At 40.9% G+C, this 16,988-nt stretch overlaps 1 protein-coding gene across 4 annotated transcripts in view; it reads left to right on the top strand.

The window, feature by feature from the left end:
• Positions 1 to 282: 282 nt before the first annotated feature.
• Positions 283 to 16,988, top strand: part of TTK (TTK protein kinase) — a 37,803-nt gene continuing 21,097 nt past the window's right edge. For 2 of the 4 annotated variants that reach the window (XM_027902449.1, XM_027902446.1), the window contains exons 1-5: positions 283 to 295; positions 4,202 to 4,205; positions 10,416 to 10,591; positions 14,944 to 15,088; positions 15,337 to 15,562. In XM_027902449.1, coding sequence (XP_027758250.1) covers positions 14,944 to 15,088; positions 15,337 to 15,562 — 371 coding nt within the window. In that variant the 5' untranslated portion in view covers positions 283 to 295; positions 4,202 to 4,205; positions 10,416 to 10,591. Of the gene's footprint in view, positions 296 to 4,201; positions 4,206 to 8,776; positions 8,787 to 10,212; positions 10,232 to 10,415; positions 10,592 to 14,943; positions 15,089 to 15,336; positions 15,563 to 16,988 lie in introns of those variants that run through there. The other 2 variants (XM_027902447.1, XM_027902448.1) reach the window with 2 other exon arrangements.

Raw genomic sequence — 16,988 nt, 5'->3', positions numbered from 1 at the left:
TACATATTTATAATAGTGTATTTCACATGAGGAACTGCAATGTTTACAAATCCATTATTATCATCACTCTTCATAGATAAAGAAGAAGAATAAAAAACAAAGCTCTAAACCCTAGCTACGTGTGAGTAAGGCAGTGGAAGACTTACAAAGAAAACACAAGTCTTTTCCCTGCTAGGTTTTTGTCAGGTCAGTTTTTATAAAATTGCTGAAAAGGAATGCTAGGAAAAGAAGCAGCTGGCAAGTAACAGGTGGCACAGAAATAGGGTCATAATTACACCCGAGGGGCAGAGCAAATGTTCCTCTATGTTGGATTTATTGTCTGGAGACCCTGTTTAAGCTAGCTGGACCTTCGTGGATGTAGTTATCCTCAAAGACTTTTCAGTTCTCTAATTCTCTAATTCTACTCTTTTCCCCAGTAGATTATTTCTGGAAAATCAACCCTTCTGTTGTTGGTGGTTTTGTTTGTTTGTTTTAGAATTTTTTTTCCAGTTACATAATATCACAGTTGCATTGGCTTCTAGAAGCTCCATATGAAACTAGTACGTTAAGAAATTACTTCTTGGCCTTCTGGATAGTAGTATCATTTAGGTTACCCAAATTTAGATCTTAACATCACTTTTCCAAGACCAAATTCGCAATTATATGAAGTATCTTTTCTTGCTTTCACTGGTTGTGCTAGAGTAGTTACCAAAGGAGACTTTTAACAGTTGCAGTGGTCTCAGGAGTTACCTAAGTCTGTGGAGCACCATGACCAACATTTTATACACCTCCCAGCCTTCTAAAGACCCCACACAGTCACACGGACTCCGGAATTAGCAGAAACAAATCTTTACCCTATTTTCTCTGCAGGGTCATACAATCTGGCAATAAACAAAAGTGGCTTGGTGTTAATCAGGTTTTTTTTAGACGCTGAAACAAGAAGTGTCTGATACCATACCATGTAGGTCATATTACAGCTATAATGTTGATTGCTGTTTAGGTGTCTATTACACCTCTTTTGAAAGGTACATGTTAAAATGACTGATACACATTATTGCATTATGGCCACCTGCTCACTGAAATACTCTAATAATGCAGTGAACAATGGTAATATGTTGTAATAATAACTTTAAGCCCTGATCTGGTATGGCAAACAAATGCATCTTTCACCCATGCACATACTTAAATTTACTACTTTGAGCTGCCCAAGTAAAACTACTTTTACTCGGTTCTTTCTGATAGTCTAAGCATTTTATACAAAACCTAATAGCAAAGCCTCAAGTCAGTCATTAATGAGGAGAGATGTTAAGAATAGATGTTGAACAAACTCAAGCCTCAGATTTCTTAAACTGGATGGCATTCACAGATTATATCCCCCTGTCCACACCCCTTATTTTCATTAAACAGTAAATTGCAGGGCTTTCTAAGGGAGAGGCTTAAGGTACAAGTTTCTCTGGCCACGCTTAAGCTAGTCACATAGAAAACACACTCAGGTTAAAGGGTGTGCAGAGGAACTCTGTGCACTTCCCAAGCAGGTGTCAGAGGACTCTCTCAGTACAATTGTGTCTTTTCTGAACTGGACTCCTTCCACGTCCAACTGCACCAGAATGTGGGCAGAAAAGATTGCAACTTCTGACTGTTAATAGTTAATACATACTGTCTAACATTTTTAGAAATATTCAAGAATGCACTAATATAAAGTGTAGTGCAGTAGATATGGGAACTGTACTATACTTAATTGCATAAAATGGACTCTCAAAAGGAAGTTTCTGACAGATATATATAAAAAATATGTTCTCTTCTGTTCTTTTTATGTGGACATCTAACAGAACCTACGGAGCAAGCATGACCCAAAGCAGTGAACCCGCACAAGTGCCTTTTTACAATTTCTCAACTATGTTCTTTTCTAGTTATCTCCAGCCCACATAAATTTGTAACTCAGTTTGGTCATATACGAAATAAGCTGCTGAACAACACCAGCTGGATCTGATGAAATCAATGTGTACAGCTGGGTATTATCCTCCTACTGGAGGTACCACAACTCTCATCTCATCACGGATTTCCTGCGTGGCCTCACACATACATTGTACTGGCCAGATAACAGAAACAAAACACAGGGGAACTCCAGCCGAAAAGTCGTCCACAGCAGATTACTAATTATCCAGTATGCAGGTGAGCAATCATCTACTGTTTGTTGTACTCAGTGCCAATCTGTAGAAGCTGACACTATAATACGTCTACAATTATCACCGCTCGAAGTGACTATATGTAATAATACACTTTTCCTCAAAGATCAGTGCAGCTATTGAGTGCCAAGGAAATCCTCAAATTAGAAAGTTCTTAGTGTGCTTGAATTGCAATTGGGATCTCCGGGGTTGATCAAGAGATGTGTTTTGGGCATCCTATATGATGTAAGGTATGCCACTTACTTTCCCATGCCTTAGTTTTCCAATAGAAGATGTGAATAATACTTCTCAGTCTTACATATGTGCCAAACACAAAATTCACAGATACTTTCAAGGCATTCTGATGAGATGGCGATGCACAGGAAAGCATCTGAAAATGAAAAGGCACTGATAGGATGAAAATGGACGTCTGGACTGTGTTAGCAATTCATCATTGAGATGTACAGGCTACCTTGTTACTTCCAAGGGGTGTAAGTTAAAAACCTGGAAAGCAGGTGATCAGCTGAATTAAAGACATTTAGTTTTTAACTTAAAAATGAAATACAGATCCCCCAGTGAAAAAGTGTATCCATGAAAGCAGGAATCTAGTAACAAATTTGGTTAGGAGATACAGCAGAGGACATGGTATTGCCTGTGGAATAAAGCAGTTTAGAAAGAATTCACTTTACCTTTTTTAATTGAGCGCAAGTTACACATTTAGACTAAGATGGCTATAGACAGTCTCTTAACAGTCAGCTGAAAGGAAGGAAGATACCTCCAGAGAATCCCTCTCCTCATCTGCATTTTTGAAAGGATGCAAGGTTAGACAGTCTCCCCTGTGCTGGCCACAAAGGGAACATGGATCACTAGCTCTGCCTGGTTATCCACCTTTCAAATAGCTCAGAGGTAAAATTAACCCTACCCTACTTTCTTTTTCTTAAGTAACAGCTAGAAGCCTCATGCTAGCAGTTATGGCTACCTTGGACATCCAAAGGGCAGACTTTGGCCTGTTTAGGAGCCTGGTTGACAGAGACCCTTGGGAGCAATCCTGAGGGCAAAGGAGTCCAGGAAGGTTGGACTTTCTTCAAGCGGGAACAAATAGGAGCAGGCCATCTCCATGTGCTGAGAGATGAGCCAGCAGAGAAGTCTGGCCTGGCTGAATGGAAAGCTTTGGCTGGAAATCAGGGTACTAAAAAAGAGAGTGTAGCACCTTTGGAAGAAGGGGCAGGCAGTTTAGGAGGACTACAGAGATGTCATGAGGTTATGCAGGGAGAAAATTAGAAGGCCAAAGCCCAACTAGAACTTAATATCGTTACTGACATAAAAGACAATAAAAATGTTTCTATAAATACATCAACAAAAGAATCTCATAGAATCTCACAGAATGGGTAAGGCTGGAAGAGACCACAGTAGATCATCTGGTTCAGCCTCCCAGTTCAAGCAGAGTTATCCTAGAGCACACTGCACAGGATTGCATCCAGACTGTTCCTGAATATCTTCTCTGAGGGAGACTCCACAACCTCTCCAGGCAATCTGTTCCAGTGGTGGTCACCCGCACAGTAAATAAGTTCTTCCTCATGTTCTCCATCCTTTCCTGGATGAGACGGGAACATAGTGACAAGGGATAAAGAAAAGGCTGAGGTACTTAATGCCTCCTTTGCCTCAGTAAACCAGTTGTTCTCCAGGTACCCAGCCCCCCCAAGATGGAATATATAGACTGGGAGCAGAATGAAGCCCCCATAATCCAAGGGGAAACAGCAACTGCTACACCAATTAGACATGCACAAGTCTATGGGGCCAGCTGGGATCCATACAAGGATACTGAGGGAGCTGGAAGAGGTGCTCATCAAGCCACTTTCCATAATTTCAATTATTTATCATCATGTCTTCTGGAGCTTCACCCTGTTCTAGTGCAGCCTGGATCAGTCTATGGCAAATGGTAGGGCTGTGTTTCCACTCCTGGGGCAGTCAATTCCAGGTGTACTGGATGTCCCTGCAAGTGAAAATTAACTGTGTCCTGCCCTCTGCTGCCAGGGGACTGAGAAAAAAAGCATTAGCAAGGTCAGTTGGGACACACCACTTGGCTGCTTTGGACTCCAGTTCATACTGAAGTTCCAGCATGTCCAGTATAGCAGCACTCAGTGGTGGTATGACTTCATTCAGGCCACAATAGTCTATTGTCAGTCTCCATTCTCCCTTAGACTTTCACACTGGCCATACAGGGCTATTATAGGGTGAGTCCAGCTGATCACTCCTTGGCTCTTCAGCTGACAAATCAGCTTACAGATGGGAATCAGGGAGTCTCTGAAATATTGCTGCAGATACACTGCAGTGGTAGTGATCAGCACCTGCTGTTCTTCAGCCTTCAGCAACACCACAACAGAAGGGTCCTCCAAGAGACCTGGCAGGGTAGACAGCTGCTTCCTTACCCTCTAACTCCAGACCACTGGACCCATTATCCCAGCATCGGAGCAGCCAGGTGACAATGTGCTCATGTGGATGACAGCTGCAATCTTTTCACGCATGCCACAGATCACTCAGGGATAGGGATCAAGTGGTTACCTCTCGTTCTTCCTTTTCCTCCTGTTCTTGTGATAACTCTGCTTTTGTCCTTCTTTACTAAGTGAGCTTTCATGTTCATTTCTTCTTGTGTACAGGGGCAGCTGATACCAGCACGAGTTGGTTCTCAGGTTCAGCTGCAGTGGCTGTCACAGGGGTTGGATTGGCTGCAGTGCCTGTCATCGGGGTTGGGGTAACCATGGTGCCTGCTGTCTTGTTTTCTGATCCAGAGACTTTCTCTTCCCCTGAAGGGTACTGAACAGTGATGAACAGGGCTTGGTGGGCATGGGCCCTCCAAGGAAAGGTAAAAGGTTAAAATTATTAATAGCTTCCAATAGATGGTTCCCAAAGTACAGTGATGACAGCAATGCTCAGAACAAACACCAGATTAGTTTCAGGACCAGCAATTCTATCATGTCATAAGCCAGCATTATAAAGTACAGCAGTGTAATAACTTTAGCACAGTTCCTACGGGTGATACACAAGTAAGGTATTACAAAATGTAACTTTGAGAACAAGCACACCAACTTTGAGAGCAAATAAATCAGTATTGTGACAAGAGACTATTAAACTAACATAACATATATAAACTAACAAAACTTATAATGAAATTATTCTGCTGCATTCTAGTCAGATTTGTCATCATCTCAAGACATCATGCCCCGTGCTGGGAGCCAAAAAGAACTGTTAAGGACTGTTAGGGTTTAACCCCGGGTAGCAACTAAGCACCTCACAGCTATTGCTCATCACCACCCCCACCCCACCCCCAGCGGTATGAGTAGGAGAACCGGGGAAAAAATGATAGAACCCATGGGTTGGGACAAGAACAGTTAATTAATTGAAATAAAATAAAATAATAATAATAATAGTAATGAAAAAAGGGAGACAACAATAAAATACAGAGAAATAAAACCTAAGAGAACGAATTGATGCAAAGTACAGTTGCTCACCACCTGCTGACCAATGCCTGTCTCATCCCTGAGCACTGATCCAGCCCTCCTAGCCAGCTCCTCCCACTTTATATACTAGGCATGATGCTCTCAGGTATGGGGGATCCCTTTGGCCAGGTCAGGTCAGCTGTCCTGGCCATGCTCCCTCCCAGCTTCTTGTGCACCTGCTCATTGGCAGAGCATTGGAAACTGCAAAGTCCTCGTCTTCGGGTAAACATTACTGAGCAACAACTGAAACATCAGTGTCTTATCATGATTCTCCTACTAAATCCAAAACACAGCAAACACATCCAAAACCACAATACCAGCTAATAAGAAGAGAATAAACTCTATCCCAGCCAAAAGCAGTACAATGTGGTACTCAGGGACATAGTTTAGTGGTGAATTTGGCAGTGCATGGTTGGACTGATCTTAAAGGTCTTTTCCAACCGAAATCATTCAATGATCTCTCTTTTGCAACTGCTAGCTGTCTTTTGGCAATAGCAGAGGTTTACATTCAGATTAAGCAATTTGTTTGATAGATTTTGAACATTGAGAGCAGTATTTCTTAAGCAGCAAAGAGAAGAAGAAAGAACAGAAAAGGTGAGAACAAGAAATAGAGCTATACAAGGGGTAAGAAGATTCTAAGAAGATTCTGATTCCTCAGGAAGAAGATGTTGTGAAGAAACTTTGCGAGACCCATACATTCCAACTGATAAAGAAGGTTGATCAATTCTTGAACACCAGAGACACATCTCTCTTGAATCTCATGAGTTCCACAGAGTTCAAGGTAGAAACACACCAAAACCATCAAGCCCACCAAAAATGTACGTATGTAAGGAGTAAGGCAATGCTGAAAAAATATCTCATGCAACCTCAGGTGAAAGTAAGAATTACTCTAGGTTTAGTACAGAAACACATCGCACTCCATGGGATCCTTCATTACATTCTAAATTAGATGTTTGGACTGAATTTCTCTGTTGAAATGTGTCTTTTTGTTGACTGTAGAGTGAGCTTATATCACTAGATTAGACAAGATACTTAAAATCTAGATGAATAAAGAGGAATAAGATAAATTTCGGTTAAATACTAGTGTAGGTATCACATTATCAATACATTATATGTGGTGTCTGTGGAAAGCTAATGATTAACAACCAATCAAATTAATAAAGCATAAACACACATTTCATTGGTTTTTTTTTAATGTACTATCAATCTTGAAAATATTATAAGCATAATCTTGAAAATATTATAAGCATAATATTGTAAATACTGTAAGCATCAAAGGACCCTGTGAAGAACACAATAATTATTGCATACAGCCAGAATTCAAACCAGAGAGGCCGAAGTGTTCTACTTAGTGCGTTTGCATTACTATAATCCAAGAAGAACGGGACAGCTCAGAGAAGGAGCTGCTTTTAGCAGCCTTAGGCACACTGCAGATAGGGGATCGGCTTATGAAGGATCCCTCGGAGGGAAAGGCGGAGACGTCACCTCAAGGAGCTGGTCAGGACGGACACACAGCTCCGCTGTTCTGTTACACATAAACGAAGCTTCAGAATATAACCTGCCATGGCTAAAAGAGGAAAGCTTTCTCAGACACACAGTTTAATTTAAAGTTCTCGCTATCCCCTTCCCGTGCGCTTTACACCCACGGCCTGTTCGGCCCCACTGCGCCTGCGCACGAACCTCTCCCGCTCGGACCCCACAAGCAGCCGGAGTGAGGTGGGGGCGGCGCGCGGCAGCTCTCCTCCAATGGGCGGGCGTGTTTCCCTCCTGCGGCCAATCAGCGCTCGCTTCCCCCTCCCTGACCAATGGGAAGGGCGCTCTCGGGGCGGCGGTCCCATTCGAACGGGGAGCGGCGCGCGCAGCCCCTCGGTCGCCGTGCGGGAGGGACGGGCCGGGCCGGGCCCGGGGGGAAGAGCGGCCGAACCGGGCAGGGCCGAACCGGGCAGGGCAGGGTAGAGGGAGGTAAGAGGGGCCAGGCGGGGCTGGGCAGCGGGAGGAAGAACGGCCGGGCGGGAGAGCGCAGCTCGGGGGTGAGGGCGGCCAGGCAGGGGGACAGGACAGTGCTGGTGTAGCGGTGAGGCAGCAGAGGCGCCGTGCCGGGCCGGGCCGGGCCGGGCCGGGCCAGGCCGAGCCGAGCTCCTCGGACCCTCCGGGGCTGCGGCCCCGCGGGCAAGGAAACCTGGTGCTCACTCTGTTCTGCATCCGCACCGCCTCTGCCCGCGGCCTTTGTTTGTACCGCGGGGCATCACCTGCCGCGCTGCTGCCAAGCCTCTCCCTGACAAGCCCTGTTTCGCATCTTCGAGTTTTATGTTTTCTGTGCCCAACGTTAGAATGTAATGCTTTCCCATTTATTTTCATAGATAGTGTTGCTAGTTTTTTTAAATCGATGGTGGTTTTTCTTAGCATTGTGCGGCTTTGTTTTTCTTTCAAGAAAATCCTGATTTTAGACTTGCAAAGAAAATCAAAGAGAGACTAAACACGTGTGTAGGTTTTTTTTAAAGCCTGAGAAGATGCTTCAGAAACACCACGATTCCATATATTTTGGGAAATAGTTGCTGGATAAAGGAGAGGTTTCTTCTTGTGGTTGCAGCAGAAGTGAGTTATCAACTCTATCTAGGTAGGGAGCTAATTAATAATCTTTTAGAATCCAGTCTTGGGATCAGGGTGTCATATGTCGTATGAGGGAAGCTGAAGTTGGAGAGAATTTGGAGGGCTTTGCCACTCATTTGAGGTCATGTTTTGATGACTGCTTATGGAAGAATTTAGCTTGTCTCTTTCTTATAGCCATTTTTTTTAACATCTCTCTGAAGCAAGGAAAAGCTGAAGGATTTCTTTCATATGCTTACCATTGCAGTTTGCTCTTTAGAATTTAGCCTAAAAGCTTGCATGGTTTAACAAGGTCTTCTGCTTTCACGACTTCCCGTGGGTTTTTAAAGAAACTCCGCAGTGTAAAAAACTGTTATCTACTCCTTCACATCATTAATAAGTACTAGCTTCTGATGTAATATCCACAGAAGGCTAATTGATAATTGGATGGATGCTGTGTGTTTCTGAAGATGGTTGCATGTTGTTACAGCGTGTTCCCATTCTTGCTTTGAACCAAGGGGACAAGATCCTGGAGGAAGGAGCTTCCGAACACTGAAATGTCCATGTAATAGACCCTGATGTTCAGGAAGGGTCCTTGGTAATACTGAAGTGTGTTTATGTGACGTTGATGTAAGTGCACTTGGAGATAGTTCTGCTTCCTCTAAGAGACAAGATTTCCTGTACTACATGCAAGAATATGTATCTTTCCTTAAGTGGTGAGCACTAGTGAACGATTACTGGAATGTGCAAACAGAATAATGGAAATACTATAAAAAAAGGTGGACACAATGAGTTTTCTCCTCTTGTTTGTTTGTGGTAGGAAGGGAGGGATAGTGGGGGTGTGTGGGAGGGGGTGTCAGAAACACATGCATGGCGAAAGTTCCTGATTTTGAGGAATAGGTGTCATTTCACCTCTTCTAGATAGAGGACTTAATTGAAGTTCTTCATTGTGTAGTGTCTTGACAGTAGTAGATGCTTTAATCAGACCATAGGAAGCTAAACAAGTACTTAAGGTAACAAGGTAGCTACAGTGGTGTGGACATACAAGGAAAATGGTCTTAATTTCTGCCAGGGAAGGTTTAGTTTGGATATTAGGAAGAAATTCTTTACAGAGAGGGTAATCAGGCATTGGAATGGGCTGCCCGGGGAAGTGGTGGATTCTCTGGTCCTGGAGGTTTTTAAGGTGAGGCTGGATGTGGCACTGAGTGCCATGATCTAGTAACCACGGTGGTGTTTGATCAAGGGTTGGACTTGGTGATCTCAGAGGTCCTTTCCAACCTGGCTGATTCTATGAAAATGTAGGTAATAGGATAATGTTAATTTCTTTTACTAGGCTGATCAGTTCACTTGGAGGATAAAAGCCAGGTAAACTCTTGGGCACTTAGTTAAAATTCTTACTGCCCTCTGTACTTCCTTGAGTAGACAAATGCAAAATATTAGTAGATTCCAGGGGTAAGAACAGTGTACCTCTTTGTTCAGTAACTAAAAAGTGTTTTCATACTTTCTTAAAATTTGCATTTGGGGAGAAACTGCACCTGGCTTCATTTGGAAACTGAGCAAATAGTGAAAGTATTTCAAGACTGGATGATATTACTTATTTTTTTATCAATAAATATTTTTGAGTGTATTACATATGAAATCATGTGGCTAACCTGTACTACCACTTCATCCATTTGCAATGTATACTGATTTTTAGTATGTCCTTTGGCTCCTTGTTTAGTGGGTCTGCGTGAGGGGTTGGAACTACTGCTCTGTATTTAGAGGTAGTTCTGTATCTTCCTAATTTTTACATGCATGTTCTCAATTTCTTGGTTCCCTGTCCCTAACTTTGTCTCCTGCAGGGATTTCTAGATCTCGGTTGTGCTGCAGTGTAGTTGTTGCAGTTGGAAGCTCAGTTCCTGTTGAGTGTTTGTGTAACAGTGTGAGGCTGCTTCAGGTCTTTGCTGTCTTTCAGATTTTGAACACGTAGTCCAGCGAAATTGATGGCAAATGCTTTCTTTAAAGGTAATCATGCAGCAGATTAAGGAAAAAGGAGCTTTTTTCGTCCTGTTTTTATTACTATATAGGAATACTTTTATTGATTTAATGAAAACTGTGTTTCTGGGATGTCATAAACATGAGGCAAGATTACAAGGTATGCTGATTCATTTACTTTTCAATGTCTAACCATTCAATTTCTGATACACAGGCACTTCTTCAGGACTGGAGAGCTGCATTTCTTTCCTTTGGGCTCATGGGATCATCTGAGGCAGTCTGACCCTCATCCACCTTACCTTTTTGACAAGGCATATCCATTCTTCAGGAAAGATTTTCTCCACAGTAGTACACATTGAACCTTGAGCAGTTAAGCAGCCCACCAGAAATGTAAGTTTGATGCATACTGTTGAGACTTTAAATCAAATTTATGCAGAAATCTATTTTTCTTTTTGTCTACTGCATTTGGCAAGCTATCGCTGCAGGAAGAATGTCAAAGAACCTTTGACATTGGTGAGGAAAATATAAATACTCTGTTTAAAAAAACCAAAATCCATCTGGGAATTGTTAGCAATTACAGTTGTAATGAAAGATTGAGATATTACTGAACAGGAGGTAACTTTCTTTTGGTTTTCTTGGTGCTTCAGATTTTTGGAGAATCTGACTTCGAGGGAATGGGTAGAGTTCAAGGACAGATCTCTAAGGATATTCTCACCCATAAAGAGGAGATTGGAGTATCTGATTCCCCATAGTCCTTTCTACTGTGTTTTCAAAAGGCAAAACTGCAGTGTGTACCAAAATTTTCCTTATGAAATGAATAATTGTCATCTTGAGTCTTTGCTATAGTAATCACCTATGTAACCTTTAGCAACATGATCTCCAGAAGATGAGGCAGTTTACAGACCCACTCAGCCTAAATTCACTCTAGGGAGAAAAAGATATTAAATGAAGCTCCAAACAAGCATTGAAATTTAATTAATAATGATTCAATGTATCTTTTTGAAGATAAATGAGGAGGGTTCTTTTTTTTTGGCTCAGCTCAGGGAAATAAAAATTGTATTTCAGATACTACTAATTTAGCATGTGGTCTCTAACTTTCATAATTATTTTTTTCTGTACAGGTCTTACTTCCAGCGATATTTGGGGGGATGCTTGCTTCTACTTTACTTATACCGCTGAAAATATTTAATTTTGTGAAGGAAGGGACCATTTTCAGAACTTAGTGCGTTTTTTGCTTTTCTGCAAAGATATTCAAGTTAGGTCTTAAATGTCTCTCCAGACTCTAAGGCGCTGAGACCTCTTCATAGTGGTAATGTAGATGGTGCTTGTGCCAGCGTAAGTCTTGGGGTTTACGCAAAGAAACTGTGCTTTGAACTTATAAAACTTCTATATAGACAAGAGCAGGCTTAATGTTCTTGGTGTGCTATTTCTAGTACAGGATGAACATGAAATATGGCTACTATTGCTTGATAAGGAAGCTCTGTAAGCATAATAATCTTCCTGATCTATGGTCTCTGCTTGTGGAAAGCTGATGCTCTTAAAGTAATGTCAACTTGTAGTGACTAATGCTCTAAAAACTAATTGTGAGATTTCCTGAGAGTGGTGTCTGGTTTATTTTTTAGATAGTGGGGTCAGAGGTGAATGAACTTAATTTATCCCATTCAATTCCTTCTCTATCAATAATAGCCCTGAAAACAGATCTAATGTTTCTGAGCCTTCCAGCAACTTTTCATTGACCTCTTACACCTCAGTACCAAAGGAACAATGACCAACAATTCACTGTAAAACTAAACTTAGTCTTTCTTTGAACCTATTTAATCTATCCAAAGTGCATTACCTTCCCTGTTTCTGGGCCCAGCTTCGTAGTAATTAGAAAGTCAAATCCCCTGGATATGCACTTAATTCACCACAGTTTTTAATATTGCAATTCTCATGTTCATTAGAGGCATGGAACATTGATGTTGGCAAAACTGTGATCAGTGTAAAAGGTTTTACTTGTAGTTAAAAAATGAAGTAACTGCATCCCTGTAGTAGATTGCCAGATGTGCATAGATGGTAAGGATTATAGAGACGTATGATATTGGCTTTTAGAATATAATTAGATTATTGTGAATGGGAGGGGATGTAAACTGGGAAGGTGTTTGAATCGTGAAAATGCTTGGTTGCACTGCGTCTGTTTAAATATCTGAACTTTTTTTTTTTTTTAACTTTCACTAGCGTGCAGGAAAAAACCTGCAAGCTTTCCATGTATCCCCAACAGCTGTTTTACTATAACAGTGGTTTTCAGCAGTTGTTGATTGGTGAAGCTCTCAAGTCTTTTAATGAAGTGTTGGATAATTATAATTTCAGTATAGTTTAATTTGCTGTGTCTTTGCTAGTCTGTGTTGATCTGAAAGTTACACCCTTATAGTCAACAGGTCCCCTTTGAGTACCACTGCACCATGATACATTGAGACTTGAGAGTGAAGAGCTTAACACTTTTTCATTTATTTAGACATGTTACAAACTGCAAATCTAGATTTAAATTACCATATGATAGCTAAGTTACTCTTATAAAAGACTCAGAAAAAAATCTTCTAGCTTTTCCAAAACACCAAGTTCAATGATACTCACTTTTACCTTAATTTTGTTTTTACATCTTTTTGTCAACATTCTTTCTTTTTCAATGTGCTCTAAAAAATCTGTGTGCACCCCGCCCTGATTTGTAATTAGGTAGGAACTTCTAAGCCCTTACCTAGTTTGTTCTTTAGAAAGAATCCTGTGTCTGGCAGACTTTTCTGTCATAATATCTTTTCACGCTTCTACCTGTTTGTTAAACTTGAAAGATTGTGACTCTCCATCCTTTGTGGTGAGACAATCCCTAGGTCCTTTTACTGTCACAAACTGTGCAAACTAAGGCTGTAGATAGACCATGTATCTTTCAAGATATGTATTTATTACTGATAAAATTTATTTATCCTGAAATCTCTTCAGGCATAGATGCATAGTTCATCCCTGTCTCATCACAGCCTTAATGAGTAATTCTGGGTAAGCCTAAATAGACTTGTTTCCTTTACTTGGTATGTAAAAGCAGTGGTAACTTTCAAATATTTGTTTGTCTTCACTGCTAACCATGAGAGCAGAGGTTTGGAGTTGATTTTTCATCTGTGACTTTGCCCATTCCCAGCCAATTTTGTTCACACTGCTCCAACACAATTTTAGCTGCACTGAAGCTTTCTAAGTTAGTTTTCAGATTAACTATAGTGACTAAGTTTGGGAGTCAAAAGTAGACATACAGAGAGGTTTGTATAGCACACCTGTGAGTGACAAAAACGATCTTTTTTTGTTAGCAACCTGCCACCCCTGTCAGTGATACTATTGTGACTTTTGAAAATGTAATGTGACTTGTTCTTTTGAAAATATGCACAAGAGTGCCCTTCCTGAACAGAGTCTATAGGAAGGTTAACCATGCATAGTTTTGTCTTAATGTTTTTAATATTTCCTTTTTTAAACCTCATCAGTTTTAGTTTGAGTGGATTATATTCTTTAATATAAAGCAGAGATTTCAACCAGGAATTAATAAAAAAGTTGAATATTATTTATTACAAGCAATGTGGTATAGTAATTTGTTATATATCTCTACAGGTTCACTTGTTTTCAGTGGTTTGTCTTTATTTGTGTAATCTCTTGGAATGCATCATTTTGGATAGACATCTAGATGGTAAAATTTTGCAACAGCAAAAGAGGACTAGGACAAGGAACTATTTAAAAATGCTTGATTTAGAAACTAAGTGGCATAAATAAGTGTACCGCATGTCAAAAAGTGCTGCTTTAGAGATGGATAATATTAAAATTGAGACATAACATGAATGAACTGATATTCTTTATATCAGTTATACATTTATTATGTTAAATAAAAAATATTGTGTCCGTTACTGAGAGAAAGTAATGCTAAAATGACTGGTAAGTATCTTTTATGTCTTGAAACTTATTTCTATGTAAGTTATATCTGTGATGGAAAAAAAAAATATTGTTAAATCTTCAATTTTATAGTGTCAAATTTTCTTTCTCTATGAAAAATGCTTCTTTAAGTGAGGTGTGTGTGTCTGTGTGAGAGGTGACACATCTAAGGTACTCTAAGCCAGCCTTATGGATGTCATCAAATGAAAATCTGTCCTTCCTGCTTTTCCTTTTTCTTGTCCATATGCTGACACAGGGGAGAAAGCACAAGAAATATCAAGCAAAATGGTAAAATCTCTTCCTGCTTTTTATGTATTTTTCTGCTGGGATTTGTCCCTGAGCCAGGTCACTGTGAAGCCTGACAAGTGCTCGTTCCATTGCAGTTTATTCAAGTGAGGCAGTAAGAGGGCACAGCTGGGAGGAGGACTGTCTCTTAGCCAGCCTAATGTACAGATTCAGGATGTGCTTTAATGCAATAGACTCAAAGCTATCTCAGGCAACCCATCCTGCCCCCCAGTTTATTCCAACACTGAATGTACCTTGGTGGAAAGGGCTACTGTGTAGCTCGGACTAGGATTTGGGTGGATCAGTTAAGTGCCAGTTCTTCTTGTTCATCGAAGTTGTCTTCTGTGAAGAGGTTTACTCGTCTAACTACCATGACAAAAGGCTTAATAGAATATTTGTTACATAATGTGCTTGAGTCTCAAGCTGCAAATTATGCAGGAGAGATTTTCCCATGGTAATTCCAATGCAGGTGAGCTACAACAGGGTAACTTCCCTGTGTTTTAACCTTGTGTCTGCAGATGGAGGAGGCGGACCTAAGTGAAAGGGGATTGCCGCAAATTGCATCAATCATGAATAGAGTCAGAAACTTGAAAAACAAATACAGAAATGAAGACAATATCACAGATGAGCTTAACTGTACTAAAATCTCAGCGGATACAACAGGTATTTGGTTTTATTATTCTTTTGTCACTTGTGCAACAGATCTTAACCTAGACTGAGTGAAAGGATTTAGCATTTCTTCAGTATTAAGGACCACAAAGTAAATTTTGTTCCTCTTTGTTTCTTAAGGCGTTGCTCTGATCTTAATTAAAAAATAAAATCAGTAATTGTCTTGTGGGGTAGCTTATAAGAAGTATTTTCTTCCATTCACATTTGCGTTTTTAATCAAACATTTTTTGTTTTTCTGACAGATAACTCTGGAACTGTTAATCAAATAATGATGACAGCAAATAATCCAGAAGATTGGCTATGTTTTTTGCTTAGACTAGAGAAAAAGGGTGTTCCTCAGATGGATGTTAGCCTACTGAATAGACTCATTGGTCGTTACAGTCAAGCGGTGACTGCCTTGCCTGCAGAAAAGTACAGTCAAGATGAGAGCTATGCTCGCATCCTTGTGAGATTTGCTGAGTTGAAAGCGTAAGTATAAATTTTCAATATAAGAACTCATCATTCTGTGCTTGAATTATGATGGAAATACCTTATTTTGTGATTTTAGTGTCTATTGCCATCAACATTGTTTTCTTCTGATCATAGATTCATAGAATGTTAAGGGTTGGAAGGGATGTTAAAGATCACTTAGTTCCAACGTCTCCTGTCGTGGGCAGGGACACCTCCCAATAGACCATGTTACTCAAGGCCCCACTGAACCTGACTTTGAACACTTCTGGGTTAGGGCATCCACAGCCTCCTTGGGCAGTCTGTTCCAGTATCTTGCCCACCCTCACAGTAAAGAATTTCTTCCTAATATGCAGCCTAAATTTCCCCTCTTTTAGTTTGTACCCATTATTCCTTGTCCTATCACTACAGTTCCTGGTGAAGAGTCCTGCTTTGGCTGCTCTGTAGGCCCCCTTCAGAGACTGGAAGGTTGCTATGAGGTCTCCATGCAACCTTCTCTTCTCCAGGCTGAACAGCCCCAATGTTCTCAGCCTCTCTTGAGAGGAGAGGTGTTCCAGCTGCCTAATGGTCTTTGTGACCCTTGTCTGGACTCTTACCAACAGATCCATGCTGGGGTCCTGGAGCTGAACACAGTGTTTAAGGTGGGGTCTCACAAGAGTGGAGTAGATGGGGAGAAGCACCTCTTTTTGACCTGCTGACCACGCTGCTTTTGATGCAGCTCAGGATACATTTGGCTTTCTGGGCTGTGAGTGAACATTGCCAGCTCATGTTAAGTTTTTCATCAGCCATCACCCCCAAGACTTTCTCCACCCAATGAGTAGGTTTGAAACTGGATTATTCCATTCTCGGCACCGGACCTTTATTGTCCTGGTATCTTCTCTAGCTGCAGTCTGTTGTGCCAATACTTTTTTACCAATTATGATACCAAGGTTGTCTGAAGAACCTTTGAATGTACTCTGAAATAGTCAAAGGCAAACAGTGCATCTGTGTCTGATGATCTGTATTGTACATTAACTGTGCCAGGCCTGCTCTCACGTAATGCTTCTGACTATAGCACAGTGCCACCAAGTGTGTGGCACTTGATGCCTGTTGCTAGTGCATTGAGTCTTGTTCTTTGTATTGCTATCCAAGCTGTTCCTGCTTTCTATTGGAACTTAAAATTTAATAAACTCTTGGAAAGTGAACGTAATTCACGTTAGAGTCTTATTTCTTTTGCTCAGATTTTGCCTGCAGATGGGTTATTTCATGCCTGTCCTATTGCTTTGGGTAAGCAGAGATGAGTTCAGTGAACCTGCTAGAGACTAATAACGTGCTTAAACTGTGATAGATTATCTCATTCTTGATTCCACAGAATTCTACTGAAAAATATGTTCTCTTTAGCTTTCCATGTTATATTTTTCTGTGCTTTTATTTTGAACCATTGTCATAAATCTTTCTCTCTTCCCAC

This window comes from Empidonax traillii, unplaced genomic scaffold (assembly GCF_003031625.1).
Source record: "Empidonax traillii isolate 1590-97213 ecotype Southwest subspecies unplaced genomic scaffold, ASM303162v1 scaffold875:size256809, whole genome shotgun sequence".
In the NCBI taxonomy this organism is placed as follows: Eukaryota; Metazoa; Chordata; class Aves; order Passeriformes; family Tyrannidae; genus Empidonax; species Empidonax traillii.
This window is presented reverse-complemented; position numbering and strand designations above follow the sequence as displayed.